Source organism: Anoplophora glabripennis, unplaced genomic scaffold (genome assembly GCF_000390285.2).
Source record: "Anoplophora glabripennis isolate ALB-LARVAE unplaced genomic scaffold, Agla_2.0 scaffold1430, whole genome shotgun sequence".
NCBI classification, from domain to species: domain Eukaryota; kingdom Metazoa; phylum Arthropoda; class Insecta; order Coleoptera; family Cerambycidae; genus Anoplophora; species Anoplophora glabripennis.
In genome coordinates this window covers 31704-55493 of record NW_019417505.1, presented here as the reverse complement: position 1 = coordinate 55493, position 23790 = coordinate 31704, and the positions used below count along the sequence as shown (strand labels likewise).

The 23790-nt window shown below is 30.4% G+C and overlaps 3 protein-coding genes across 5 annotated transcripts; 1 reads left to right on the top strand and 2 right to left on the bottom strand.

Annotated features, from left to right (window-relative positions):
• On the bottom strand, nucleotides 1-13201 carry LOC108915877 (kinesin-associated protein 3). 2 transcript variants are annotated; one of them, XM_018722026.1, is made up of 14 exons: nucleotides 13124-13201; nucleotides 12990-13040; nucleotides 12820-12937; nucleotides 12598-12766; nucleotides 11702-11899; nucleotides 11514-11650; nucleotides 9004-9688; nucleotides 8854-8948; nucleotides 8475-8693; nucleotides 8227-8421; nucleotides 1343-1538; nucleotides 991-1257; nucleotides 530-611; nucleotides 1-476 (listed from the first exon to the last, which is right to left on the bottom strand). In XM_018722026.1, exons 2-14 carry the CDS (start codon nucleotides 13019-13021, stop codon nucleotides 443-445), a joined length of 2427 nt encoding a protein of 808 aa, XP_018577542.1. In that variant the 5' UTR covers nucleotides 13022-13040; nucleotides 13124-13201; the 3' UTR covers nucleotides 1-442. The 2 variants fall into 2 exon arrangements, with proteins under 2 accessions (XP_018577542.1, XP_018577541.1); XM_018722025.1 differs by having other exon boundaries at nucleotides 12990-13191.
• Nucleotides 13183-16821, top strand: LOC108915879 (pyrimidine-specific ribonucleoside hydrolase RihA). Of its 2 annotated transcripts, none has more exons than XM_018722029.1 (5): nucleotides 13183-13204; nucleotides 15077-15285; nucleotides 15870-16161; nucleotides 16270-16406; nucleotides 16457-16821. In XM_018722029.1, exons 2-5 carry the CDS (start codon nucleotides 15085-15087, stop codon nucleotides 16769-16771), a joined length of 945 nt encoding a protein of 314 aa, XP_018577545.1. In that variant the 5' UTR covers nucleotides 13183-13204; nucleotides 15077-15084; the 3' UTR covers nucleotides 16772-16821. The 2 variants fall into 2 exon arrangements, with proteins under 2 accessions (XP_018577545.1, XP_018577544.1); XM_018722028.2 differs by lacking the exon at nucleotides 13183-13204 and adding an exon at nucleotides 14864-14885.
• Nucleotides 16822-17768: 947 nt separating this feature from the next.
• Nucleotides 17769-18360, bottom strand: LOC108915880 (UPF0184 protein AAEL002161). Its single transcript, XM_018722030.1, has 2 exons — nucleotides 18148-18360; nucleotides 17769-18098 (listed from the first exon to the last, which is right to left on the bottom strand). The coding sequence occupies exons 1-2, from the start codon at nucleotides 18272-18274 to the stop codon at nucleotides 17917-17919; spliced, it is 309 nt and encodes a 102-aa protein (XP_018577546.1). The 5' UTR covers nucleotides 18275-18360; the 3' UTR covers nucleotides 17769-17916.
• Nucleotides 18361-23790: the final 5430 nt, after the last annotated feature.

Here is a 23790-nt window from a genome sequence, read left to right as displayed (position 1 = left end):
TTACCATTTCCACTTATAAAAGTACAGGTAACAATTTTCTTTTTTTTTTCCCTTTAAATGAGTTATTTCTATCGGACTATAACTAGTCTTAGCAATTTTTAGATGAAACAAGAAACACATCTATTCTCTATCTATCTATCTATTCTCAAGTACTCTGCTAAAGGTTTTATATGAACCGCATATATTTTTATTCAGAATATCCTTATCCTTAGGTAAAATAATAAATGCATTTTCAATGCCTAACAAAAATAAAAACAATCAAGAGATCGTGCAGAGCATCTTACAATTAAAGCTGTTTTATAAATATTTATTAATACTACATTTTCAGGAGAAAAATTGACTAGATTATGCTGCAAAATACTGGTTCGTATATTAACCTAAAATTGTGCTAAAAGTTAAGCTTGAATAAATATATATATATATAATATATAAAGAATACTCATTATATGGCTTCAATTTCAAAATCTTGCATTATTCTGAAAATTAAAAAATGTCACATTAATTTACCCTTATAGTTAATGTAACTTACTCATGATCATGATTATTATCAAAATAATTATAATCTAAATCCGTATCTGCAATTATTTCTGATTCTGGGGGTTCATTAAGATCTAAAAGAAAAAAACATATCATAAATAAAATAATATCTTAAATCTCATTTTTTACACATTAACATTTAAATCAAAATAAATTATTTGCGAAGTTCAGTGATAACGATGTTCAAGGGATAGTGAACTCATATCGTGTGACGTACTAAGCAAAATGGTGAACAGAAGTACATGGCAAGACACAATCAATCATTAAAAGCAAAGTCGTGACAATCAAACTCCATATATTCGAGAAAAATGAAAATCATGGATAAAACAGTGAAAACTATAAAACAAAAATAAAAAATTGTTGGCTATGAAACCCAGCATATATATTTGAATATGTCCATTAATGTATTAAAAATGCACTATACCGATTCTGAATACAATCAAATATATTTACCAGACAAAGGAGGCACTACAGCAGTACTTAAATATTCAGTGTTCAGATAAGGTGGTAATTCATCCTCCTCTTCTTCTTCTTCCATACCCAATTGCTGCGAATCTACCATTTGCAACCACTGCGCATTGTGGTGACGGAACTTCTCAATGCGTATTCTATCTGCCCAAGTCTTACTATGGTCAGCAATTATATTAAGGCATGTGTTGCAAATTTTCCTTATCGATTTATTATTGTCTTGGAGTAAGTCAATTAAATAGGCTGGTGCCTCTGAAATATATTTTTAAGGTAACTTCATAATTAAAATTTCAAGTTCATGAAACAGAAAAAGGTTAATTACAAAGAATTTAATTACCTGTATTGGTAACTATGTAATCAATATTAGTCTCGTGTGATAGAGTTACAAAAAATACATAAACTATTTGAAGGACTATTTCATCGTCCTCTTGATGGGTTTTTAATAAATCTATTAAAAGATTTAGTATGTGTGTCTCACAAAATAGCTTTGCACAGCCTTCATCAGATGCTGCTGTTCCCAGTAACACAACAACCTACAAAATTGTCTCCTCATGAACCCACATTTAAATAAATTACAAGAAAATTGATACAATTTTTTAAAAATACGCTTTTTGAAAAATAAATGGAAATGTTGGCTAAATTTTAATACTAATAGATTAAATAATTAAGTCCAGATACATATCTGGACTTAATTTACAATTAAAAACAAAACCAATATTTATAAAAGAAAAACCCGAACAAGGTAAATTCTATAAATTTTTATGTTAAATACCTTTGCAACAAAATTATCAAAGGACCCCGCCGGAATCCTTATGTAAATTGGTTTTCGGTCAAATGGTTTGATACCAGGTGGTTTTTGTAGCTTTTGAGTGGTAGATTGAAAGTGTCAATGGACGTCAAGCCCTAAAAATTCATAGTTCAAAGTTGCAACCCGCTGAAGCTACAATGCTTTAGATTTCACTACCTGCATAATATAGTAAAAAAAGACTACATTTTTGCTCAATACCCAATAAACTATCGCCGATATATCGAGATATCTGACTGAAAGGGTTTTAAAATGATATTGAGATGATCTTTCAGATCACGATCAGTACAATCGATTTTTCACAATCATTATCGTACAATAAAAATCATAGCGATTGCCGTCTGCATTAGCGTGACCTGATCGGATTTAGCACATCATGGGATTCATCGAAGTACCTTATATTTTTTCGAAGTCACTCATAGCCTAAAAACCAAAAATGCAGGCAATACGAGCGCATGTGCTTAAAGCCCAGTCACCAGATAAACAGATGTGCAATAACATCTTATATCGTTCATTTGTATGCTCGTCAACAAACTCTTTATCATTTTTCCTCTCGATTTTATCGCCATCTAGTTGTTTCTGGCTTAAAGTTCGGCAAGTCGCAGCAGCATGCATAAAATATTATGTTGCTTTTAGTGGCTCGAAGTGAATGCTGCATTTTCAAAATAAAATGCATAAAGTAACAACTTTATGCATAAAACCAATATGTAATCTTGAAATAGGATTAAGCAATTAACTATTGTTTACGTTTTTAAAAACATTTATCCATCAATACCTTTACAAAAGTACGAGAAACTTCATTTAATACTTTTGATTAATCGATTGATTGATTCAAAAGTACGTTCTGGTGAAATAATGTAAAAAAATGTTAATCTTTTCAAATATATTAACACGTTGACTGCGAGATAATCTCAATGTACTTTGTCCGTGACTGCGATACATATCTTCGGGGATATGTAACAAAACTTCTTCTGTGTGCGGTACATATCCCTGGGGATATGTAATTTTTTTACATTTGACCCTATAAAATTAAAAATAACACAATTATTGCTATAAACTTGCATGTATCTGTAACTATATATCCTAGGATACTAACGTTTTCATTCGCAAAGAGTTTTGAAAAGAAAATAATAGAAAAATCATTATTTCTAAAAACTACAGATTCTGCAACTTCCACAAGATACAGTAAAAATGTGATTATTGAGATTCACATATTTTTTATAATGAGTACATACCCCCGAGATATGTACCGCAGTCAACGTGTTAAGGACGTTCGATACACCTCTTGCGGGGCGGGCGGTGCGGAGAGTATGCCTATGTTTATACACGGGAGTATTGTTGCAGTACCAACCTTACATAAATTAATTTCAGCGAACTAAGTATGCTACTTAGAATGAAATTTATACAACACATATTAGCTTGCATATTTTTTTCGTGTTTAATACACGTCAGTTCACTTTTTATTTGAATAAAAGCGTCTATTTATTCATTACGAGCTTGTAAAATTATGGATGAAATCTGGCAACATTGCCATGGCGTGGTGGTAAAAGTTGGGTCAACTGTCATTATTGTCAACTTTGCGCGAATTCCGGAAACATGAATGAACAACCAAAGTACAAAGGAAAAGTAATGACTGAAAAGTAATATAAAATGAGTGTAAAACAGAATGTGGATTGATGAGAAAAAAATAAAATGTGCAAACCGAGAATCTATATGATAACTATCAAGAAGTTCAATGTATGATAGTGAGACGTCGACTTGTCAAATTGAAGATTATGACATAACATCTATACTGTTCGTTTTGCAAAGAGATCCTTTTAATTTTTGTTTCAAATTGCTAGTATATTGCTTTAGATCACGAAAAATTTATTTAATATTAATTATTACCAAATATATTTTCGACTGGAATAATTTGTAACCGAGCTATTCAAATATAACGCATCAGTAGAAGCATTAAATACAGCGTACAGTGTTGCCATATTTCCTTTCATTGGATCAGATGTTTGTTCAAATTTGTCAAAACGTTATCTATTCATTCCATTATCTCAATAATTACATTGTAAGTGCATATTTTTATTGTTTTAAAATGTTTAGTAATATTTAATTCTTTAATTACAATTTTATTTTCCCGATCCTAACCATTTTTAAAGGCAATATTCACGTTTGACTAAAGTTTTTTCCCAACTCCCATAAGAGCCTGTGTAAAAGAGCAAAATTTTTAAAATCATTTTTCAAAAAAACTACGTTGTCAATCGATCTGATATTTTTACACAAGTCAGTTTGCATATTTATTAACAGATTTCAATTGCTTTGAAAACATTCTTACCATTTTTCTTTTGGTATCGAACCTCCTTAAATGATAGCTTAATACTTTTATGCAAAAAGTAACATTTTATTTCAAAAACGCAGTATTCGTTTCGAGCCACTAAAAGCAACATAATATTTTATGCATGCTGCTGCGACTTGCCAAACTTTAAGCCAGAAACAACTAGATGACGATAAGTTCGCGAGGAAAAATGATACAAATGAATGGAATAAGATGTTATTGCACATGTTTATCTGGTGACTGGACTTTAGGCACATGTGCTCGTATTGCCTGCATTTTTGGTTTTTAGGCTACAAGCGGCTTCGAAATAATATCAAGTACACCGATGAATCCCATGATGTGCTAAGTCCGATCTACAGCAACCTTTCCGTAGTACACATCGGGTCACACATCGGGCAACCGCTATGATTTTTATTGTACGATAATGATTGTGAAAAATTGATTGTACTGAATCTGAAAGGTCATCTCAATATTGTTTTTAACCCTTTCAGTCAGATATCTCGATATATCGGCGATAGTTTATTGGGCATTGAGCAAAAATGTAGTATTTTTTTACGATACTATGCAGGTAGTGAAATCTAAAGCATTGTAGCTTCAGCGAGCTGCAACTTTGAACCTAGGGCTTGACGCCCATTGACACTTTTAATCTACCACTCAAAAGCTACAAAAACCACCTGGTTTCAAATCAATTGACCGAAAACCAATTTACATAAGGATTACGGCGGGGTCCTTTGGAAATACATTTCTTGAAATTATTTGAGAATTTTATAATGCGAAAAACATTAACTCCATTTATAATATTGCAGATGTGAACTTTGAAAAACATATTTTAGAAGTCAAAAATAAAAGGACCAGTTAAAAAAATTTTTATTTCGACATTGAAAGAGCGACCCAAATTTTCGCCCCTTTGTGAGACCTCATAAATTTACTCCAAATGTGTGCCAAAAGATAGTCTATGATGAGACTTGAATCGTCTATAAGTTTTAGCTTGAGGCTGCATTTTGTTTTCAAGATACGGTTGATTAAAGTTGTCATTTTTACATGGATTGTTATAGGGTTTTCAAAGTCGCTGATTTAAAATCAAAGGTTCGTTAATCTCTATGACTTCTGATTCTGGGAAAGGTCTTCAGAAACCTTTCCCAGAAAGGTTGACGAAATCATTGATTTAAAATCAAAGGTTCTTTAATCTCTATGACTACAGGTCATTTGGAAGTCAAAGAATTAATCTTGGATTGTTAGTTTATTATGTTATATGAGCAGGATATATCGCCAATTTGCAGGAAGTATGTAAGTCTCTAATTTCAATTCAGTAGTTGGTTGACCTGTATCACGTCAGATTCAAGCTCAATTGAGGGATTAATAACAAAACCATGAAAAAAAAAATGTGTAATAATCACAAATTCCTAACCTATCTTCGAAATTCTTCATTTTTCTGAAGCTTTTCAGTCATTTCATGAAGACTGAAGGGTGATGAAGCAATTCTATTAGCAAATTCGTGCTCAGCGCGAAAAAGTACTTCGGAATACATATGGCACATGTGAAGTACAAGCGATTTTTTTTTAGCGGTGTAACCTCGATCCAACAATCCATGTAAAAATGACAACTTTAATCAACCGAAACTCGAAAACGAAATGTAGTCTCAAGCTAAAACTTATAGACGATTCAAGTCTCATCATAGACTATCTTTTGGCACACATTTGGAGTAAATTTACGAGGTCTCACAAAGGGGCGAAAAATTAGGCTTTTTTTCGGTCGCTCTTTAAATTCAATCAAAATATATGAATGATATTAGAACTTTGTCAATAATCCTCAAATTTTAAAAAAATTTATTATTTTTAATTTTGGCTTCAACAACATCAATGTATACTAAAAACTAAAAAATTGCCCAGTATAAAGGCTGTTACAAATTCGCTTCTCACTACAACATTATACCTCTAAAAAATCAGTGATTAGTTTTCGAAATCTTTGAAAAAAAACCTAAATTTTGGAAATCCGTTTTTGTTTCATTTCAGCCTTGTTTGAGGTTTGAGGTGAGCCTTAGTTGAGGTTGAAAAAAGAAGAACACTTTCTCATGGACATTTTTTTCCCTCTATCGAATGGCATAATCAATTTCTATATGTAACGTTTTGTCTTTCCAAGACCATCATCAAATTCATTTTTTTAAATACGACCCAGGAAATTTTATTACATTTTTTGCAAGCCTTCATGACCCTCAATACTGTACTGCCTCAGCCCGAACCAGATTCAGATGTTTTGTCTCGAAAAATTCATCTTCAGTGTGTTTGTTCCAATTTATCTAAATTTTTTATTTAGATCTATGTTTATTGAATTATCATACACTGTAAGTGTCGTTGGACCCGTGAAATCCATCTAGTTATTTAAACTATTACCACCACGCGTTACAATAAAACATTTTATTATTATCAGCTATTGCCATCACTTGGTCATACATGACTCGATAAGCTGTTGCGTCAAAATTAAAACATTATTACTATTTTAATTTTATTATGACAAATTAATTCTTAAAAGTGCATATGAACAACCAAAATGCCAACTGAATATTATTCTTTAAAAAATTTCAGTAAATGTTTAAAAACATTTTCGTTTTAGCATCAGTGTAATATTATCGGAATTTATTATACCTGTCACCGCAACTGTGAAAGAGCATGTCAGATGTATTTGTATGAATACCGAGAAATTAAAAAATTGATCGGAATTTGTTTGAATTTTGAGCACTCGAGAAGCCTAGAAATACCTATTGGCAAAGGATTAAAACTCTAATTTTATTGTGACGTGTGGTGGTAATAGTTTAAATAATTAGATAGATTTCACAGGGTCTAACGACACTTACAGTTTACGATAATTTAATACACATAGAAATCTGAATAAAAAATTTAGATAAATTTGAAACAAATAACTGAAGATGAATGTTTCGAGACAAAATGTCTGATTTTGGTTCGGGCTGAGTATTGAGGGTCATGAAGGCTTGCAAAAAATGTCATAAAATTTCTAGGGTTGTATTTAAAAGAATGAAGTTGATGATGGTCCTGGAAAGATGAAAAGTTACATATAAAAATTGATTATGCCATTCGATAGAGGGCAAAAAGTGACCATGAGAAAGTGTTTTTCTTTTTTCAATATCACCTCAACCAAGGCTGAAATGAAACAAAAACGGACTTCCAAAATTTAGGTTTTTTTCAGATCTTTCCAAAACTAATCATGTTAGCCTTGATTTTTTAGACATAATGTTGGTCCCCTGATTACGCAACTTTGCCCCTATTTAAGCCAGTTCATATCTCTTATCGTTTTCGAGATCTCTGTAGTGAGAAATAAATTTGTAACAGCTTGTATATATCCTGGTTGTTTTATTAAACCATAAAAAAACAGTCACTACTGACATACAAATGTGTAACATTTAACGTCTGACTCGAGGGCGTGCAATAATACTTTTGAAAATAAGATTTTTTCAACCTACAAAAAGATTTTGTTAATTAATATAGCATGATAATTCGAGGAAAATGCTGTTTCCTCACATTGAACAACATACATAATTCGTAACTAAAGAAGAGGCCAACCAAGCTAATACTTTGTGAATATTTCAAGTACAGTTTGAGGAAGCTCTATCCTTACTAAAACATGTATCTACAAAACTCACAATTTCCGAAGAATTGAATTGAAGAACTTTTGAGAATAATTAACACATATTGAACACCATTGTTGATTTTAGGAACATAAACCCTGGCTAATGAATCAGAAACATTTTCATCCTTAATGACAACGCTAAACATAATGCAGTTATCGTAACGTATGGCCAAAATGGGAGCAAATTGCCTGAATGCCATTTATTTCCAGATAACTATCAACTATCAATTTTTTGGATTTATTATATATATATATATATCATATCATATCATATTTTACACACAGCGTATTAGTATATTTTATAGTAAATTAATTAAAAAATACATCATTTTTGAAATTTGAAAATGGACAATTAATATAATTAAATTTTCTGAAAATTCCAGGTTTTCTACTTTTTTAAATTGGTTATATTCCGTTGAAGGTACCTGTTAAAAAAATAAGATGTTACCTGTAAAACCAATTCAGCCTCAGTATTATTACTGCTAAGAATATTTTTCACCCATTTTATCATATCAAAATGTTTAAATATTTCTGCCCAATCGAGATCTGGTAGATGCAAATTACTTAAAATTCCAATACATTCCCTTACGAAATCCTCATCTTTAGATTCCACCACTGCCTTCGCAATATCGCCAACAAATTCCTTATTAAAAAGAAAATTAAAACAATTTCTACTTGATAATCTAGTTTACTTACAATGAATGATGGTGCTGAAGCATGGTTGTCTGAAATATTACGTAACATTTTCATAAGCATTGCATCCTGATAGGTAAAAGCGCGCATCATCAATGACTGAAGTCGATTCTTTTTGGTAATATGTTGGGTATTAGAGGAATCTGTCGCAAGATTTATACATAGAGCTACCATTGTTTTATCACCTTCATTACCAACATTTAAGAGCAACATGTCTGTTATCTGAAAGATAGAAGTGCACTATGAATATTTAGACTTGTTTTAATAATTTTTATGTACAGACAACATACTCTAAACAGTGAACATACACCTTATATTTACTATGTTAGTATCTATGATTGTCCTATAAACATTTTTTAATCAACTGAAATGTTGCACTTACCAAACCTATGCAGTCCACAAAGTGATGTTTTATATCATCTTCGTAGCTCAAGTGATATAGTATTTTTAATACTACTTCTTGGTGTCTATCGTCACCTAAAATAAATTTTAAGGATGTGAAAGTAAAAATGTACGCACTACGCATACTTACTTAACAGACTCATAATTTTTGGTAACAAACCAGCCTTTATTATTTTATATCTAATTTTGGTATCAAAAGATAAGTTATATAATAGTTTTAAGGCTAAATGGACTAGATCAGCACTGTTAGATTCCAACATTCTTGGTAACTTATCAACTACATTTAAACTGACCATGGCATCTTTATTGCATTGCATTATGGAAAGCTTTTTAAGGAACGTTACGACTAGAATAAGTAAATCATCATTATCTCTATCGAGAGCTTTAACTAATAAACCGACGATATTTCTCTTCGACATTTTCTCTTCCACTGCTTCATCCTCAGAGATATTAAGCAACAAATAATAAGCCACCCTAAGAAGATGTTCCTGCTTCCTGACCAAAGTACGGAATCTCTTAACTTTTTGCTCTTCAGTCAATTTTTTATCATCGATGCATTCCATAGAAGTAGTGAGGTCATCATAGACGCTACCTTCCATTACAGCTTTTATGTTAGTCTCAGTAAAATTACCAGACTTTGGACGTACAGGTTCCGGAATGCGGCTTCGGGGAATCTCAGTCATACTTGCGCTACTGGGACAAGGTTTACGAACAATTGGTATATCAGAAGGAGCCTCCACTCCCTCAAAATCTGCTTTCCAACGATCATAACGTCTCAATTCGTAATCAATTATGTCCATACATATAGAACCAACCTTAAAATAATTTTAAATCTAAATATTCTTCTACATTTTTCACCCATGAAGCATAGAATTTTTTTTTTAATTTAAAAAAATGATAAGTGACATACATAGATCTAATAACTATTAGATCTATGGTGACATACAAATCACATGAATTTCTATGCATGTCGAATTTGACATTAAAACGGAAATATTGGAAAATATCATAGAAAATATAATCACAAAGCATAAACAATATAGTGGTAACTGGATTAGTATACAATATAAAAATTGTATTTTTTGCAAATGTAGTGTATGCTTATACGACATTTAGACCCGGTATTTTGAGACTTGGTTAAGACTTGATTAACTAATCAAACGATTAGACTGTGAATATACTATTATAAAATAAATCAATATATGTTCAGTCTAATCATGTGATTACTTAACCAAGGCTTAACCGAGACTCAAAGTATCGGGTCTTAGAGATTTAATTTATTATAACTTAGCAAAATTTTAATTTTAAATTTAATTTAACTATTATTTTTGGTGTTTCATTTCATACTGTACAGAATTTTCTAGACAGAAGATGTTCCATTACTATTATCTAATAACTTATAATCTGCTCAGGACTTCACATCCTTGCCGACTTTAATCACAGTTTTTTTTCAAAAACGGTGCCTCAGCGATATTCAACAAGTATACCTTTTATGCTAAAAAATCATTGAAAATTTGAAAAACATTATTTATTTCCGCTTTACACAGTGGTGTAACATTTACTTTTTAGAAAAGGGTCTCAAAAATATAGTTTGCACGCCACCGGTTTTTTGTATTGACATGAAATCGCAGCAATGATAAGGTCCCTGTTAAAACTCCTCATATCAAATTAGAAAAAAATTCCTTAACGTATCTACGAGATATACCTGAAAATCGTATTTATTTTTTCAACTTCAACACCCTGTATCTCGAAAACTAAGCGTTTATGAGCAACATTGTATATGACTTTTCCCCATTAATTTTTGTCGTAGAATTTAGTGGTAAAGTTTGGCCCATCTTTAACGGACACTTTGTATACATATAAAGTACAATGAAAAAAAAAATATGAACAAAAGTAGTAATAAGTCTTTATAATTTATAATGTTAGTTCTACACTTTGTACAAAAAATAATGAGGAAATTTTAAAAGCAAATTTAACTATAGTAATTTTGTTTGGTAATTGCTAAATAAATCATACTCTGTTTGATCAAGACTCAATAGCCATTAAAAGGATTGTGTAAATATTAATGAGAATGTCACAGAACTTTCGTCATTTATAGTAGAAATTGACGAGTTTTCCGCTAAAAACTAATATAAACAAGGCATAAGATTCAATATAGAATTTCGTAAATTCATGTCATAAAATGTAAAAAAAATATAATTATGATTAACATTTTTGATATTTAAAACATTTGTTTGTCAATTAATACCCAATTTCATGCTTGACTAGTTGAATGCTTTATGGTTTCCACATCAATTATTTCATTATATGTTGAAAATCCTATTTCAACATCATTAAATTAAATAACCTTCAGCTGAGTAAGACTTTCAATTTTTTTTGCCCAAAGTAAATAGCTCACCACGGACACTTTTACATTACATTTACACATTCATCACACATGCCTAATTTGTTAATTACATAATAAATATTCAATGTGTATATTGCTCAAAACATCCGTTTCCTTTCGAACGTGTATATGGAGATGAATACATTTCTTTATTGTACTATATTATGCTTCATACCATTTATTATTACATTACTAATTGATCACTAATTTGAATCCAAGTATTTAACATAATATATAACTAAAGATAAACTTACTTTACATTTCAAAATTACTTCGTGGAAGCATGAATACATGGAAAAGCAGAAAAATGTAAATACCAAGTGTGTACTCAATGCAATGCTCCTTTTCCAATCTTCTCTCAGTACCCGACCCAGAGCACTTATCAAAGTTTCTAAAAAACATAGTATCTTAGATTTTTAGTTAAATATTTAATTAGTATTACCATTTCTTGATAACGCTTCCAAGTTTTCTGGATCCCTTGCTAGAAATTGAATCAAATGAGCCCCTCTAATTTTTTCAGCCATACCTTCATACAATAAGTCAATATAATCAGATAAGTTATTATAATTTGCTTCCTGTACACCATTTTGGATCTTATCGTTAATATTCTTGTCTCCATCACCTAATAAGGATGGGGCACCTAAATATAAATATTAATCAATTATAGTGACAACCTCTATTCAACTAGGGTAAAATATTTAAATACAAAATTGCATAGAAATAAATAAAAAACTAATGCTTTATTAAAATGAATATTAATTTATTAATTAACAAATTAATATATGCATTATCGACACTTGTTCTTTTTTAATATTAAGTATTATTATCATTAATCGATACTATTTAACTTATAAAATAATACTTTTAAAAGACCGATGATAATTTTTTATTGATCAAAAGATAAGAATTCCTTGAAAACAACTAATTAGAATATTACATTAATTTAGATAAAGTGAAATCATTATCTTATATTAGAAACAAGGTGAAAAAATAAGAGACCTTGTAGCAAGAATATTTGTTAATTAGATATTATTGATATCAAACATTTATCTTTCTATTGAGGACCTGTAGGGCATACATTAAATGTATTATAACATGGTTTATTGATAATGAGATAAGAAACCTTGGGATACACTAATATTAATATATTTAATTAGCTTCTTTATTCACATCCGATATATTTTTTTATTGAAATAATGAATCCATCTTAAAATATTTATTTTGATAAATTCTCACTAAGATTACAAATTCTAAAAAAAAGTATGACTAAAAACATATATTGGCAAGTTATTTTTAGTTTCAAATGATGAATATAGGTATTTTAATAATATGAATTACCTTTAACACCACTGTGTAGTTTTCTTTTCTTCAAATAGTATATTATTTGTTCAACTTCTGCGAGTCTGGAATGATGTATCAAATCACAAACATTAACAACTTCTTTTGATAGAGCATGGCAGTCGGTCCTACTGTTGATCATAGGCAATTCTATTATTTTTTTAAGGCTCTAAAAATATTTAATTATAATTACATTCTAATTTCAAATTGGAGGTTGAGCACCTTTTTTTCTCCGTGAATAACGTTTTCTTTAGGACCAAGGATATGTACATCTATTTCGTAATTTAAGACTATAGCGTCAATATTAGGATGTACATCTATAGAACCTGGTTTTCGCTCCCTACAATGGAATGAGTAATCGACAAGTATTATTAAATAAATAAATTACTTACGTCCGCATATACTTAGCATCTTCTGGTTCCATTTCGTAGAATAAACTGCAACTATAAATAATTAAATAGTACGTACGAGTAAAAATCACCAACAACACGACTAATAATGCATTAAATACAATAAATTCTATTACCATCAAATTATTAAACTAAAATTTGTGCATTATTTTTAATTTTGTTTGTTTGACAGTGATATTGGTATTTAAACTAAATCGGTAAGTAATGACCTTTTTTACCGACATAATCAATACATATTGCTAATTTCCCCTTCCAGTTTAATTTCTCCCCTTCCCTTATTTTTTTACAAAAGCGTAGCTTTGTCTCTATTATATATTTTGTGCACATACTTCTATCTACTTTGGATAGAAGTATGTGATTTTGTGGCTTTGTCTTTCCGTCTTTGTCTATGGTTTTGTCCTTTGTGGCGTAGCTTATAATAAGTCATGGAGACTATACACAAGGAGGACCACAGAATAGAGTTTTCGTATATAAGTATTTAATCTATAAATAGAGTATGGAATATAGATGAATAGAGACAAACAATCTCTGGGCAGACGAACTCCATGTAAACAGATATCTTGCCCAATTAGGTGTAGTTTGAATTAAAAATCAATCATGACATTTTTGTGATGTGATAAAAATTTTAAAATAAATAATGTAGGCTACTTTGAATTAGATAGATAAATTAATAGATAATAAAAACATGTCGGTGTACAAATAACACTAGCGACGCTAGCGGCAAAAACTATAAGTAATTTCTACTATTACCACATTCTCTCTCTCTCTAAAACCATAAGACTGACAAAGATAAAGATAGTGATCGGAGCACTCGAAGTGAATTTTCGAAAACGCCTAATATGTGTTAATACATTGAAAATTTTCATAGACCATAAACTAATACTATAATAGGTCTATGAAAATGTTGTCAATTTTCCCGTTTCCCGTACGAGCTCGTGCTTCTTGTGTAGTCCATATATATATAATTTATTTCTATATTATTTCTCTATATTTCGATCTTCTCTCCTACTCGCTCCTAAAATAAAGACGATGAAAGATTTTGGCTACAATCATATTTATTTTATCAGTTAAAGTAACCTTGTTATTGTTTCCTATTCATGTTTTAATTTTCAACTATTTTTTGTTATCGTCTCGGAATAAAAAAAATATTCTCTAATATTTTCAGTAATCAAAATTAAAAAAATATAAATTAATTGAAATTAGTTATTAGATTAGATATGGTGTACCCAACAGTAAGCAAGTTAATATAATTAGAGCTTCGCTCATCCAGAGTATGACGTATTAGTAACATCTGGTAAAAACCGAACGAAATGGCTCTTACTGTTTTGTAACTACATATATGCCGCCTGATAAATTTAAATATTTATTTCTTCCCGCGCCCATTGCTGAATGGTCGAGTCTGGATCTACATATGTGTGTGTTGTAACCACGTGACCTTCAACATCCAATTGTGCATGAGTAAAGCGAATAGACATTATCTCAAGGTCAAAATGGATTGGATGTTGATGGTCACGTGGTTACAACGATCCGTTATCGCGCATGCATGTGGATTCAGGCCAGGCTATGTCCCACCTTCCTGGTTTGAATATAAAAATAAAAGAAAAAATATATAGAAACTGTTATCAATATAAAAATATATTATTTAATGCTGTTAATAAGTTTGCTTTTAAATTACTTACCTATATAACAATAAGAAAAAAATTAATATATGCAATTATATAAAATCGAATTAACCTCCTCACTTCAATTTATAATTATTTTTTGTACCTGTTACAATTATATATTATACCTACATATACAAAAAAGAAAAGTAATTATGTAGGTATTAAGTTTTTATTTTCACAACTACGGTGACACACCTTGAACCAATTCCATAAAGTAAATAGTTACACAGTAAACTAATCTTCTAAACCTATCTTTTTAAAATACTTAGTCTTATTTAAACCTTTTTAAAATACCTAAATAATAAGATAAGGTGATGCAGTTACCTTATCTCTTTATTGTTTAAACTTAACATCTGATTTTATTAATTTCATAACTGGCAGTTAATTCAGTATATTTTATTTTAGGAAAAAACATGAATAAAAATAATAGCAAAAGAATTATAATCGACGTAGATGCAGGAACCGATGACTATCTTGCCTTGTTACTACTTTTATATGGCGAAAGAAATGGTAAAGTTAAAATAGAAGCTATTTGTTGTTCAATGGGTAACACTTCTCTTGAAAATGTGGTGAAAAATGTAGTACGATTGCTTGAAACTGTAGGTAGAACAGATGTGAGTATAAAACAGTTTTGCAGAAATATGTTAAAAATTCCATATAATCAGGGTAATTCTTTAGAGTAGATAAAAGATTTAAAGCTGAACTCAACTAGGGTTGTCAGATTTTTGTTTTTGCAAAGCGGGACATTGCTCTACAATCATTTTGAGAATAGATTTGAGTATTTGAAATATAAACACCCCATAGTTTTTAAGGAATATAATAAGATAGTAAGAATAAAAAAAATATATGAAAGTAAACATTCTTTATATAAAAAAAAAACATTTTCAAACATAGAAAATGACAAAATATCTATGCAAAATTTCAGGGCACATTTCTAGTTTTTATTACATGTACTAATTTCTGACCTGCAGTTGAGGACAAAAGTCTTCAAATTCGAGATTTGACAATTGTATTAAATTGTATTTTCAATTATGCCTCCACAAAGCGGGACATATTAAATAAAATCGTAACGTCTGGCAACCCTAGCTCAAAGTGCCTTCTATGAGAATGATTCATATCTTTAAATTTTTATTTTTATTTTTAAATTTGTGTTTGTAAATTGAACAATTACTAAATTAAGGAATAAATATAATTTCAGATTCCTGTTTATAAAGGAGCCAATAAACAGCTTATACTTCCTAAACATCCAGTTGATCAATTTCATGGTAAAGACGGTTTTGGTGATTTACACCATGATAAAGATCCGGATTTATCCTTAGTGGAGCAGATTCCAGTTTCCATTGCATTACACCATATAATCAGTAGTAATCCCAATGAAATATATTTAATTTGTGTGGGTCCTCTAACAAATTTAGCTTTAGCTTTAAAATTATATGATGACTTATATTCTAAAATTAAAGAAGTCTGGATAATGGGAGGTAATGTGACGGGTATGTATCTAATCGTTCATATTAATGTAATGTAATGTCAAATGTGTAATGATTTCTGATAACATTATAATAATTTATAAGCCAGACTGCAGAATATATTAATTTCAGCCGTTGGAAATGTAACTTCAGCTGCAGAATATAATTTTTACATCGATCCAGAGGCAGCTTACATAACACTTGAATGCTTAAAATGTCCTATTTTTATTCTCCCTTGGGAACCATGTTTACTGCCACAAATTCCTTTTGTAAGTAAATTACAACCAGCAGATTTCCATTTAAAAAATTTTTATTTTAGGAATGGAGATACAATGTTTTGTCCGATAAAACCCCAGAAATGGAACTCTTAACCAGAGCGGAAAAAAAAATTTATGCAAATAATTTTAAATTCTGGTTACCTTGCGATGCTTTTCTCGTTTTTTGTTTTCTGAATCCTAAAAAACACATCATTAAGCAAAGTATTCATCATGCGACCGTGGAATTATATAGTTCATACACCAGAGGTCAAGTTGTTTTAGATCATTTAAAAAACAAATTGCCTAATGTAACTATCGTTGAAATGCTTGATGGTGAATTGTTTAAGGAATATATTCTAAAAGCTACCTCTTCATAATGATATAAAACTATGTTTAAATAAAATATTTTTATTAGCTTGTTTTAACAACTTCTTATCAAACAATGGTATGTAGGAAAAAGAAGAGAAATATTTTAAAGCACATTTTTCCTTCCTTGATAAGTGGAATATATTAAATCTGAAAATGAATTTCATTCTGTTGTAAATAGACTAAGTAGACAATATTAACATCTACTTTTGACAATGTTGATGGATAGTTTCATTACAATATTTGCCTATCATTCTTTGGTTAAGAAACATTTTGAATTACTGCAATAATTTATACATACTTATCTAAGTGCTGTATGTGCACATAAATTTTTTTACTGTACTATATTATAAATATATGCGGCTTAATTTAAACATGCATAATATATAAAATAGACAAAGAAAAAAATGTTGGCAAATGTAAAAAAAATAAACATATTACTCATACATATGCAGCATCAAATATGTGTACCTATCTAAATATTATATGCCCAAACCACACCACACTCTAAAATGCTATTAATTCAGATCTTAAGGGCAATTTTTAGCATAAATGGAATGAAATTTCAGGTCAAAGGAGCATACACTGTATAATTTTATAAAATGTGTTGTAAATAGGAAAGCCCAGTGAATTTATATAAAAAACTAAGAACCATATTTTATAATTACAGAAGAACTATTTTTACTAGAATTCTAGAGTAATTATAATTTATATTTAACAACTTTTATGTCGTCATAAAGTATTGCATTAAATAAACTTTTATATTTAAAAATATTGCAATTTACTGACACAGCCTTCACATAGTTACTTATTTTATAATGGTATTATTTAGTTTACACATTTTCTATTTAATACATTTAAAACATTCAAATGACATTATTCTGCAATATTAACATGAAATTAGATGTTTGTTTATCAAATAACCCCTACTACGGTCGGATAATTGAAGTTCTACTGTTCCTCTTTCATTTCCATGATGTATAATTTAATAACAATAATTAAAAACCATTTATAGCAAAATAAAACACTTGTAATATGACTCTCACATTATTTAAAATCACAAATTATGCCTACACTATTTACACTAAAGGAACTATTAACAAACGACTTCCTATAATGTTTAAATGTATAAGGAATGTATATTCCAACTATTCATCTACTCTTTTGGTACATTTACGTTTGGTTTAGGTGTCAAATTTGATTCCTGTAATTGCTGACGAATCTCTCGATTGGCATGTAATAATTGCAATAGTTGAGCATGGATGTTATCATTCTTTTGTTCAATATCATCTAGTGCAGAATTTAAGGCATCCAACTGACTATCCAACTGTTCAAATTCTGTAAACTGCCGACTATAAAAAAAGTTAATTATGAACATAACTTTTACCTTCAGGAGTCATATCCTCTTCAAATGTGTCACTATCCTCTTCTTCCGAATTCATTTCTACATCACCATTAATCTGCTGTTCTTCTGCAAATCCATTTTCATTTGGAGGAATTGATTGTTCACCCATGTCTTTAAAATAATTAAATATATATGTATATTCAAATTAGGATAATAGATCATATGATCAAATGTCAAAGTCAAATCCAGGCCAGGGACTGTTCGGTGTTCACTTTCTCTCCCACCCGCTTTAGTACGGGAACGCGTCGGTATTGGCGGTAAGAGCGCTGATGACTCAGATTTTAATGAACAAAATAGAAAATCGTGCAGTTCGGTGCAGTTCAGTTAGTATGAGTCCACCACAGAAAATAACTTAACCTAAATCTATTTTCAATGTGTAGAATGTAGGAAAATGTGCAATATTTAAAATTAAGCTTTTTATGGTATGTTGTACGTGATATGTAGAATTAGAACTGTAAAAATTGTGTTATAATAATTAATATGCTGTGCTATGACTCCGTATCACGATTAAATAATAGCCAGTCGTCTTGTTAAATTTTTTAAATTGTTCACAGTCTAGTTTCAAATCATGATCACGAAATCACAGATAAAAGAAGATATTATGTACACCATTAGTTTTTCCTGAACTAGAAGATATAAAGGGTTGCCTAAATTACAAGAAACATATTTTCATACCATTTTGGATTGTGAAATTCAATTAATGAAATTTCTTCACCCAAGTGTAGGCCCGGTCTGGCCAGATCGGGCAGTCGGCAAAACCCGACTTATTTTGGAAGATAGGCCCCCAAACAACTAACGAGGCGCCAAAAGTATAAGAATTTTTTTTATAAATTCTTGAGATATAGCCACCATAAATTTAAAAGAAAAAAGAATAATGTAAAAATGAAAATTGAATCTTTTATAGAAATGGGATTTTCCCAGGTCAAAGAAATAACACAAATTTTATTATTTTGCCCTATACCCCTATAAACACTGTACCTAAAGGAAAGAAAGAGAGAAATAAATATATATTCCAAACCGTAAGCCCTTTAATCTAATAACTCCTTTATCTATAAGCCGTGGGTTTGGAGGAAAAACGAGATAAATTAATATCTTCCAAACTGTAAGTCTTTTAACCTTATAATAACCTTTTACCCTATAGCCGTATAAGTTATAGTTATGTGCTCAGAAGAAAAAATGAGAATATAAATAATAACCAAGAGCTTTAAAATTTTTTAAAGCCCTCGGACTATGTCCAAACTATTATTGATCTCCTGTATCCTGTATCCTGGGTCGATAGGTTTAAGTTTATTACCTATATTAATATAATTTTATATAATTTTAAAACCAATAATAGTTTGAACATAGTCTATAGAGCTATAGCGTAAATAAAATCTGTGAAAATGGCATGAGTACTGCAGTGATAGGTATACTTATATTCCTACAGATAACGGCTGAGGCCACCCCTTTACTACTACTACTAACTAGCGGCATAGCACTTGAAATGAGCTTTAATTTGAACTGAAATAGATATTCGTAGATTGTACTGGAGCCGGAGAAATGACGATTCAAAGTCACCTATCCCAATAAGTACTGCAAGGGTAAGTATATTAAAAGTATATTTTTAATATTTTAAAGATGGTGCTTGAAATAACTAAAAAGCCTTAATTTGAGCTGCAAATAGATGGGAGAGTTTGCCTTGCAAGCTCGATCCAGATGACAACATGTAAATAGCTTCTGTCATGCCTGCCCCGTTTGACAGAATCGATTTATAAATTAAAATTTGAATGAAATTTTTATTACATAAAAATCGTAAAGTCAAACTTATTTTTGCAAAGGTAATGAAATCACCTTGTAAAGAAACTTGCAGGTATAAATGCAACAAAATAATAAATTTTCTTGTAAGGTGCGTGACACAACAAGAAAAAAAAGCAGGTTACTGTACATAATAAATATTCCAGAAATAATTTCTCTCGCAATTATAAGTTGACAATAATGAGAAACAAATTTGCAAAACGATATTCTTAAATAGTTACGCTTACAATTTCTGAAACAGTTGTAAGCACCATTTTGCAAAAAATTGGTGAAGGTGGTACTGTAGAACGGGACAGAAGAGGAAAACACAACACTAGTCCGCATAAGTATGCTGATGCTCTAATAAAAAACATTATGGAACACATAAAACTTTTTCCACTTATGCCTTCTCATTATACAAGAAGAAACTCAAAATGAATGTATTTGGAAGAAGGTTTGAGTATTTCACGAATGCACAGAATGTATTTAGAATATTGTGCAAAACAACAAAAATGGGATGCAGTAGCTACACTTAGACAATACAGGGATACTCTTAATTCGAAAATTAATATAGCTTTCTTTAAGCCCAAAAAAGATCAGTGTTCTGTGTGTAGTGCCTATAAGAATACAGATCGCAAGAAGAGAACAGAAAAAATGGAAGATGATTGTAATAATCATAATTTAAACAAAATCGCGGTTCGAAATCTGAAAGACATTGATAAAGAATTTCTGAAAAATGATAAATCTCTAATAACAGCATGCTTTGATTTGCAGAAGGTGTTAGTAACGCCCAACTCAGAAGTCAGCGATTTTTATTATAAAGGTAAAATCGCAACATACAATTTTACAATTTATGATTTAGGCAGCAATCAATGCTATTGCTATGTATGGCATGAGCAAATATCGAAGAGAGGACCGGATGAAATTGGAAGTTGTTTATAGATCTTTTTAAAAAGTGTTAAAGAAAATGGCATACGAAAGGTTATTCTTTATTCCGACAATTGCGGTGGTCAAAACCTTAATCGTTTTGTTTTTGTGATGTTTGCTTATGTATCAATGACTTTTGGATTTGGAAATAACAAACCGTTTTCTTGAAATTGGCCACACGCAGAATAAAATTACAGCATGCATGCTGTGATTGAAGTTGTAAAAAAAAGTCACTCTGCTATATACACTCCTGATAGTTCTGATCAGTGGATTAGTCTAAAAAAATGGCCAAAGTTACTGTCCCACAGTACAAAGTAAAATAAATGTCTCAATAAGATTTTGTAACTTTTAAACCAATGGTAAGAAACAAAACTGGAAAAAAGATATTACTGGAGAGGCTGTAAAAATCAGCAAAATCAGAGAAATCCACTGCAATTCAAAGTCTCCCAATAAAGTATTTTTTGTGTATAATTTTGGAGAAAATCATAAAGAACTAGACTTACAAACAAAAAATATACGCAAACGCGAAGAATATCAATTTCCAATATCAAGGTTTGCTGCCAATTGATGATAAAAAATTAAGCGGTCTTTTGGGTCTGTGTAAGGCTAATTTGATACCACCGATGTATCATGGATTTTACAACTCCCTTCGGCCTGCTAGTAAGACTGACCACCAGGAAGAAAGTAATATTGACCAAGAAGATGACTCTGACTGAATCGTAATAAATTTTTCTTTTATGTCATTATTGATTATTAACAATTATTTTTTTTATCTAAAAATAGAAAATGTTTATTTTTTCTGTACCTTATTAGTGTAGCAAGTTGTTTATCAATAAAAATTTTGTCCACGAAAACATGAAACTCATTCAAAATCCATTTATTTCTTATCCTAAACTATTTTATTTAGATCATCAATAATTAAGACCTAAACAATCATTACTTTGTTAAAGAAGAACGATTTAGCTCTTGTAATTAAAAAAATAACGAACATTATTATTTTCTTAACTATTCAAATGCAATTATCTCAGTATAACCAAATTTGAGATACGACAGTTTTCCTTGGGAGAGTCGATATGCACCCTAATAACAGATAAAACCAAATATACCCCGATTTCGATTTTTCCCAACGGCCCCCAAATGAGCCAGACGGCCTGCACGGACTCGAAATTTAATGCTTTAGCTTCATCTAATGATGCAAAAATCCAATATGGTATAGGTATATAAGAAAATCAACTTTAATTTTCGAAGTTACAAAAACAGTTACAAGGATTTAGGAGGCCTGAAAGATATTTTAATCTTCCAACAGATAGAGCATATTGCCTTATACATATACCAATTGTCATTAATCTACTTTCAATAACAAAAAAGATGTGAAATATATAAGAAACATAAAATTTACCAATTTTTAAAGATATTGCAGCAACAGTGCAACCAATTTCTTCTTTTTTTTTTTCATAATCCCACGACATGAAAATATACTACTTTGTAATTTAACAAACCCTATATATCTTCTAGTTAAGGAGATACTAAAGGTAACTATGTAAGCATAGAAAACGGTCCAAGTACCATGCTCAATTATCAAAATATGATATATTTAATTTTCACAAGCCGCCATTGGACAGCTGCAAATATATAGGTTGTCCTAGTTTATTATGAAAAAATTCAGGAAAGGGTAGAATGAGTAATAATAATGCGACTTTGGTTTATAAACTTATTTTGATATACCAACCGCTTCCGAGATACAAGGTGGTGAAGTTAAACACAATATTATATTTATTTTAACACCGACCGTCTCGTAAAAACACTACAAACGATAATTTTGCATTTTTCGTCAGCAAAAGGTAAATTGTGAAGTTCTTAGTGACAGTGCCTCTCAATATCTCTGCAACTGGTCGACGGATTTGTATATTTCATTCACTTTTACTTTTTTTCAATTATATCGTTAGACCAAGTTTTATTAATTCAGAGATTTTGAATAGACGGAGAGATTGGTGTTAAAATCCCCCGTGATCGGACTAATGGCCAATTTTGTTTTTAATGTGTTGGTCGTATGTTGAATAACAGGGTTTCAGAGTTTGCTGACACTACTTGTGGGGCAGGGGTTGGGGGTGCGGGTGTAAATATGAAAATCGCCCTGTGATCAGATTAATGTCAGCAACTCATAAAATATATTCTAGACTTTTGGGGCAGGGGCGTTTAAAACGGGGTAAAATGTACCACTTACCGAGTGCGCAAGCTATGTGCGGGAAATGCTTCGTATATCTCGATTGCTCCTTCCTTATTGTTGTTGTCATCGTTATTATTATTATTATTATAGGCATATAAAATTAAATTTTTTATATTCTGAATTTTTTTTCCGTGATACTTTTTAATATTTTGCAAAATAATTGGGTAAGGTAAATAAAAAGTCAACCTCGTAAGTAAAAAAAAAAAAATATTTCAAATAAAGGTAATGTTGAAAAAATTTATGTTTACAAAAAATTACAGATAGTACGAAGTTTTAAAAAGCAAGTATGTTTTTCCAGTAATTAAAATTATACGACTTCCACCACACCCGCAACCCCTGCCCCACAAGGGGTGTCAGCAAACTCCGAAACCCTGTTATACAATCAACACATTAAAAACAAAATTGGCCATTAGTCCGATCACGGGGGATTTTGACACCAATCTCTCCGTCTATTCAAAATCTCTGAATTAATAAAACTTGGTCTAACGATATAATTGATAAAAAGTAAAAGTGCATTGAATTAAATATACAAATGTGATTTTATTTTAAATTTGACACCCTGTAACTAAGAAGTGGTTGTAATTTTGAAATAAGTTTATATAGTAAAGTCCTATTATTTTTGCAGATTCTACCTTTTCTTAATTTTTTTCAGAATAAAACTGGGACACCCTGTGTATTTTGGCAGTTAAACTATTTTC